General features: G+C 30.3%; 1 protein-coding gene across 5 annotated transcripts in view; it reads left to right on the forward strand.

Annotated features, from left to right (window-relative positions):
• Positions 1–7,500, forward strand: part of LOC124952410 (alpha-actinin, sarcomeric) — a 14,725-nt gene that overhangs the window by 6,437 nt on the left and 788 nt on the right. For 3 of the 5 annotated variants that reach the window (XM_047502239.1, XM_047502236.1, XM_047502240.1), the window contains exons 3-14: positions 3,181–3,415; positions 3,487–3,822; positions 4,053–4,138; positions 4,887–5,232; positions 5,310–5,586; positions 5,694–5,865; positions 5,940–6,176; positions 6,251–6,335; positions 6,491–6,594; positions 6,665–6,904; positions 7,016–7,312; positions 7,412–7,500. The exon at positions 7,412–7,500 is cut by the window's right edge and continues 788 nt beyond it. In XM_047502239.1, the coding sequence (XP_047358195.1) occupies positions 3,181–3,415; positions 3,487–3,822; positions 4,053–4,138; positions 4,887–5,232; positions 5,310–5,586; positions 5,694–5,865; positions 5,940–6,176; positions 6,251–6,335; positions 6,491–6,594; positions 6,665–6,904; positions 7,016–7,312; positions 7,412–7,500 (2,504 nt within the window). Of the gene's footprint in view, positions 1–3,180; positions 3,416–3,486; positions 3,823–4,052; positions 4,143–4,577; positions 4,664–4,886; positions 5,233–5,309; positions 5,587–5,693; positions 5,866–5,939; positions 6,177–6,250; positions 6,336–6,490; positions 6,595–6,664; positions 6,905–7,015; positions 7,313–7,411 lie in introns of all 5 variants that reach the window. The other 2 variants (XM_047502241.1, XM_047502238.1) reach the window with 2 other exon arrangements.

Raw genomic sequence — 7,500 nt, forward strand, 5'->3', positions numbered from 1 at the left:
TTTCTCTCTCTCTCTCTCTCTCTTTTTCTCTCTTTGTCTATCTCTTTCATTCTCATTTTGTATGTACCTTCTTCGGTCACGTCATTCGTAAGATCATTGCAAGAAAATTTTATTTTCGCCCACGATTAAACTATTTTCGAATGGTCCTAGCTACTCTAAAGGTTGAAATTACGTACGGCATTTCCGATGCCGACGCATAACGCCTCGAGATATTTCTGAATGAATGTCTGTTATAACTCGCGTCGTAACGATATATACTTTCTGTTCGCACTCAAAATAGGACAGTGACCGTGATGAATCACGTTAAAAGTGAGATTTTCTTTCTTTCTTTCTTTCTTTTTCTTTCTCTCTGTCTCTTTCTCTGTGTTATCAGATTTTATAGTTAATCGACCGATCTAAATAGATCATTAATCGTGGTAACAAAGTTCGATGATCTAGACTAAAGTTTCATTTTTATTTAAAAAGGTCGAACTGAGATTCTTACTATTTCCTCTTTTTTCTTTTTATTTTTTTTTTCTTTATTTTTTTTTTTTCTTGTCTTTTTGTTCTATTTATATCAGAAAATATTTCATTTGGTAATAGATATGCTTTTCTTTTTTCACCGTTTAATCGACTTATATACACGTATGTATTTCTTCGATATAGTTTCATGTTTTAACTGCCAGTATCACCTGCCTTGCTAAAAACATCTGTCGTCGTCTGATGAATAGAGCTCGGTTAACTCAAAGCAAGAATAAGAGAAAGTTTTAATTTTGTTTAATAGTTCTTTCTTCTTTTATATATATATATTTATTTATAGAATTAGAAATAATTATATATAGTGTATGCACTTTAGATTTAGTGTATGTATCTTTATATTGTATCTATTCGAGTTAGAAAAAAAAAAAAAAAATCCGTCCGCGGTTAAAAAATATTCGTAGAGAAAATAATATTGTAAATAAATGAGAGTACATTTCTTCTGACATAAATTATCGTCTGTTCTTTCGTCTATCTTCTTAGTTGACCTTGTGTTGCGTCGTATATTACGGTGAAAATTATAACTTCGTTTATAAATCGTATCACGCGATAAGAACAATTAAACGTCGAGGAAAATGAGACGTATTGCCAGAATTTAATAATAGAAATGAATTAGAGTACGTGCACCCACGTACACTAGAGATTTAGGATTTAGGTTATGTGAATTATTATGCGAATACCACTGGTTACGTTTTGCATTTTTAACGACCTATATTTATTTAACCTGTCCTCTATTACTATTATCTTTTTACTCGGACTTATTTATAATAATATTCGCGTGCAATCTTTATTTATGCAAATATTTAACTTTAGTTTGACTTTTAGTTCGTGAATTTGAAATAAGTTTTACGACGACTACAATGGCATGAAATATCGCACGATGATAAGGACGAAAAGAATGTCCGTATTAATAGCGTCTTCATATACTTACTGCGTGTTGCAATTACTTCGTTTCACTAGTGATTCATCCTATCGATTGCTAATTCGGTCATATAAACAAAACCTTGTATATAGAAACATAATCTTTCTTTTTCTTTAGCTTTCTTTAGTTTTAACATGTGGATACATATGTATTTCATTCTTACGTAAAGTTTGTTATGAGAGATTTTGTTGAAGTATATATATATATTTATATATATATGTATATATATATATATATATATATATATATATATATATATATATAATATATTTATTTATTTACATACACAAATTTAGATCGTTGTCATTTTTATTGCAAATATTTTATATTAAAATTCTATATCTGTTTCTTAAGGTAAATAATTTGCCATTTTATTTTTTGTAAAAAGAAATGATATAATCTCGAAATTCAAGTATCATTTATGTCAATCTTATAATCTTCTAGGAGTTTAAATCGTTACTTATTTCGTGTTGGCACAATCATTGAAAATCTGATCTTTCAACAGAGCGAAGAAACTGAGTAGTCGTTCGAATGTTTTCGAAACTGCGTCTACCGTTCAGCGCGGGAGGAGTCGATGTTTTACAAATAGATCTTAGGCTCTGTGTAGAGGTTAGGGTGGCTCATGTCCAATTTTGGCTCGTCGTGCTTCACGCTACCCGTATTAAGTTTCACGCAATATTTTTCCCTTCCAAAAAATCTTTTCGCAGCTATGTCTTTTTTTTATTATTATTATTGATATTGTTAGATTATCATGGTCGTTATGGCGGCCATTTATATAGGAATTAAATTTTTTAATCTTTGCTTATTATATCTGTATATAATTAATGTCTGTAATGTATTTCTGTAATGTATCTCTTAGAAAAATAAATATATTTATATGAAAAAATAATCAAACATTTGTATGCGTAAATACATATTTTGTTTATGCTTTATATTGAGTACTTTATAGTGGGTTATAGGTTTCTCGTTTTATCTGTATATAAAAGGTACCACTACTAAAGATGTACTATATAGAATCCAACATTTTCTGAATCCTTTTCAGTACATTCTTTTTGTACAATTTAAGAAGGAGTAAAGCTTATTTAATCCTTCATAATATCAATCATTAAATAATATTAATTTTATATGCCTTTTGTATTATGATTATAAAAATATAATATATGAATTAAAAAGCAAAAAGATTGAAATGAAAAAAATGTACGTGTGTTATTTGGAATTGATTTTATTTGTAAGGAAAATATTTTGTATAATATTTGTTAAGATAAAATATTATTTATACAAATTTGCAGTTCTTTTTTTATGCATAAGATAAATGTTCCTTGCTTTTTTTTTTATTTCAGATATAAACTAAAATAAATAGTTTTTAAAAATAATTGTTAAAAGTAATAGGAAGCACATTTTAAGAACCAGGACAGAAGATATATATAGCTGGAGAGATCGGGGTCGTTACTAAAATATATCTGATGTAATATAGTTGCCATTTCTTCATTTTAAATTCTATACATCTTGCTTATTTTTGATTACAGTTCTGAGAAAAAATTTGATTGACCCTATATGTTTCTAGCATTTCAATTTTTGTTCTTATTTATTAATAATACCTGTACTATTTTAATTGTCAATAAATTAAACATTTAAATATATTGTCAGATAATAAAAAACTCTATATAATAGAAAGCTATACAAAAACTACAACATATAAATTTATATATATATATATTTTTTTTTTCTTTTTCTAATTTCAGACATTCACAGCATGGTGTAATTCACATCTTCGTAAAGCAGGCACTGCCATCGAATCGATCGAAGACGACTTTCGAAATGGGTTAAAACTGATGTTGCTGTTAGAAGTTATTTCAGGAGAAACCCTTCCACGACCTGATAGAGGCAAAATGAGATTTCATAAGATTGCTAATGTGAATAAAGCCCTTGACTATATTGCAAGTAAAGGGGTAAAATTAGTCTCTATTGGAGCAGAAGGTCAGTTGTTCTATTAATTTCCACTTTTTTCTTAATGAAAATTGAGAAATTTATATGTTAATTGTTTACAGAGATTGTTGATGGTAATTTAAAAATGACATTGGGTATGATATGGACTATAATTCTGAGATTTGCTATCCAAGATATTTCCGTTGAGGAAATGACAGCAAAAGAGGGGCTGCTGCTTTGGTGTCAACGTAAAACTGCACCATACAAGAATGTTAATGTTCAAAATTTCCACTTATCCTTCAAAGATGGTCTTGCATTCTGTGCTCTCATCCATCGTCATCGTCCAGATCTGATCGATTACAATAAACTTAGCAAGGACAATCCTTTGGAAAACTTAAATACTGCCTTTGATGTTGCTGAGAAATATTTGGACATTCCTCGCATGTTAGATCCTGATGGTATGTATTGTTATGTCTATATTTAAAATAAATCTGTACATTATTTTGTACTTTTAACATGAAAGAAAGTTTAAATATATTAAGTTCTTTTTTTTTTATATATAAAATTCTACCAGATTAGGTACAATTTAGGAATGCAGGAAGGCGCTAAAAACGGATAAAAGTCTCTTTTTGAACATTAAATTGTATTATATCAACTCTTAATATTATGTTCCCTTAATATCATATAGATTTGATCAACACTCCCAAGCCTGATGAGCGAGCAATCATGACGTACGTCTCCTGCTACTACCATGCCTTCCAAGGTGCTCAGCAGGTCAGCGCAAAGAAATGCGTGTTCTTTATCCTGTTACAAAGTGACCTGTGCAATTTTTCACTAATACAATTAGATTGTGTGCTTATTTTTAACAGAATTTAATCATGCTAATCGATGAATAACATGAACCTTTTTATTCTAAATATATTACCATCAAAACATGAGAGTCTGGCAATACATCATACATTGCAATGGACATTTTTTGAACCAGCAGTGATTTCTCTATTATTTTATTCTTATATTATATTTGCTATATTCACTTTTTTAAATGTAAGGTAAAGCTAAACTAAATGAAAGCATATATATATATATATATATATATATGTATGTATGTATATCTAAATACTTCTTACAACTGTTGAGATACATGTATGAATCTTTACTTGGGTATTTAAGTTAACAATGCATGGTTTGAGATTCTTTGACTGTGTTTTTCTAGATATGCGAAATACAGCAATGCCTGATGAGAGGGCTGTGATGACCTACGTTTCTTCTTATTACCACTGTTTTAGCGGTGCTCAAAAGGTGTGTTTTAAGAATTTCACATTAATTTATAACAGTTATGATCTAATATGCATGTATGTATATAACATTTACTAAATTAATGTTGACGAACGAACTCGATAAAAAATCTAATTGTCTTTACTTTTGCATTTGCATGTAAAATCCTCCATTTAACAAACATTTTTAATCGATACAATAATTTTTCTTGTGTTTTATGAAACAAATGATAAAGTTCATGTTATAGGCCGAAACAGCAGCTAATAGGATTTGTAAGGTTTTGAAAGTAAATCAAGAAAATGAAAGACTGATGGAAGAATATGAGCGTTTGGCATCCGATTTATTGGAATGGATTCGTCGCACAATGCCGTGGCTTGCTAGTCGTCAAACAGACAATTCTCTCGCTGGTTGTCAAAAGAAATTAGAAGAATATAGAACATATCGTCGTAAGCACAAACCTCCGCGTGTTGAGCAAAAAGCAAAACTTGAAACCAACTTTAATACTCTGCAAACTAAGCTGAGACTGAGTAATCGTCCTGCATATATGCCCACCGAAGGAAAAATGGTATCAGATATTAATAAAGCCTGGAAAGGTACAATTACTTGCAATGTCTTTTTATATTTTTGATATTTGTAATTCATAAAACTAAGATATTATCAATAATTATAGGCTTAGAGTTAGCAGAGAAATCATTTGAAGAATGGTTACTGTCTGAAATGATGCGTCTAGAAAGATTGGAGCACTTAGCTCAAAAGTTCAAGCACAAAGCCGATGCACATGAAGATTGGACAGCAGGTAAAGAAGAAATGCTTACTTCACAGCATTTCCGACAATGCAAGTTAAACGAGTTGAAGGCTTTAAAAAAGAAGCACGAGGCCTTTGAATCGGATCTTGCGGCACATCAAGATCGTGTAGAACAAATTGCTGCAATTGCTCAAGAATTGAAGTAATAATCTATATATACTATATCTCTTTCTCTCTATTTCTCTCTCTTTACAATTTATATTAAATTCACAAGTTATTCTTATATTTATATTATGAATATTTTCACAGTACATTGGAATATCATGATAGTGCATCTGTAAATGCTAGATGTCAACGAATTTGTGATCAGTGGGATCGTTTGGGTACACTTACTCAACGTAGACGTCAAGCACTTGATGAAGCAGAACGTATATTAGAGAAAATTGATGTGTTGCATCTGGAATTCGCAAAACGAGCTGCAGTAAATAAATTTTATATTTAATTATCAGATTAAATTTATGATTTTATATCTAAACTAATTTGTATGCTATATAGCCGTTTAACAATTGGTTGGATGGAACTAGAGAAGATCTTGTGGACATGTTTATTGTACATACAATGGAAGAAATTCAAGGTTTGATGGATGCACATGCTGCATTTAAAGCAACTCTAGGTGAAGCTGATAAGGAATACAATGCAATTGTGGGATTAGTACGCGAAGTTGAATCAATAGTTAAACAGTTCCAGATTCCAGGTGGTCTTGAAAATCCGTATACAACTCTTACCGCCTTGGTAAGTAACTATAATTTTAGACGCTGAATATATAATATTTGACATAATAATAATCGGCATTTTAATTATGACAGGATCTAACTAAAAAATGGAGTGATGTCAGGCAACTGGTACCACAACGTGATGGTACATTACAAGCTGAACTTCGCAAGCAGCAAAGTATCCTTATATCTTTAAGTCTTATTTTTTCCTCATGTTTTTTTTTGTTTTTTTTTTTTTTTTTTCATGTCGAATATTTAAATATCATGATATTAATGTTAATGTGATAAATACATACAAAATTATCTATGCAAGTACTTAACAAATTTAAAAAGATAATGAATTGCTTCGACGACAATTCGCTGAAAAAGCAAATGCCGTTGGACCATGGATAGAACGACAATTGGATGCTGTTACTGCTATTGGCTTGGGACTTCAAGTAAATATTTTCAATATTAAAATATCTTGGAATTATAGGAATATTATATCGAAAATAATAATATTTATAGGGTACGCTAGAAGATCAATTGCATCGTTTGAAAGAGTACGAACAAGCTGTTTATCAATATAAGGCACATCTTGAGGAATTAGAGAAAATTCATCAAGCGGTCCAAGAAGGCATGATCTTTGAAAATCGTTACACACAATATACGATGGAAACATTAAGAGTTGGTTGGGAACAACTTTTAACATCTATTAATCGTAATATTAATGAAGTTGAGAATCAGATTCTTACAAGAGATTCCAAGGTAATAAATTCAAATTACAAAAATAAACTATAATAAGAATACTGTATAATATTAAATCGTATGGTGTATATATTTATATATACATATATATCTTTAATTTCTTTTATTCAGGGCATTACTCAAGAACAACTTAATGAATTCCGTAGCAGTTTCAATCACTTTGACAAAAATAGAACAGGTAGATTGGCTCCAGATGAATTCAAATCGTGTCTCGTTTCTTTGGGCTATTCTATTGGAAAAGATAGGCAGGGTGATATTGACTTCCAACGAATATTGGCGATCGTTGATCCTAATAATTCAGGTTACGTGCACTTTGATGCATTCTTAGACTTTATGACGCGCGAATCTACAGACACTGATACTGCTGAACAAGTGATCGATAGTTTCCGCATTCTTGCCGGTGACAAGGTAAAATAATAGATAAGATAAGATAAGATAAATGATAATTCTTTATAAAGATTTGTAATTTAAGCTTTATACAATCTGTATTATTAATTTTCTTTACAGCCATATATTCTACCCGATGAATTGAGGAGAGAATTACCTCCCGATCAAGCTGAATATTGCATTCAACGAATGCCACCATACAAAGGTCC

Source organism: Vespa velutina, chromosome 10 (genome assembly GCF_912470025.1).
Source record: "Vespa velutina chromosome 10, iVesVel2.1, whole genome shotgun sequence".
NCBI lineage: Eukaryota > Metazoa > Arthropoda > Insecta > Hymenoptera > Vespidae > Vespa > Vespa velutina.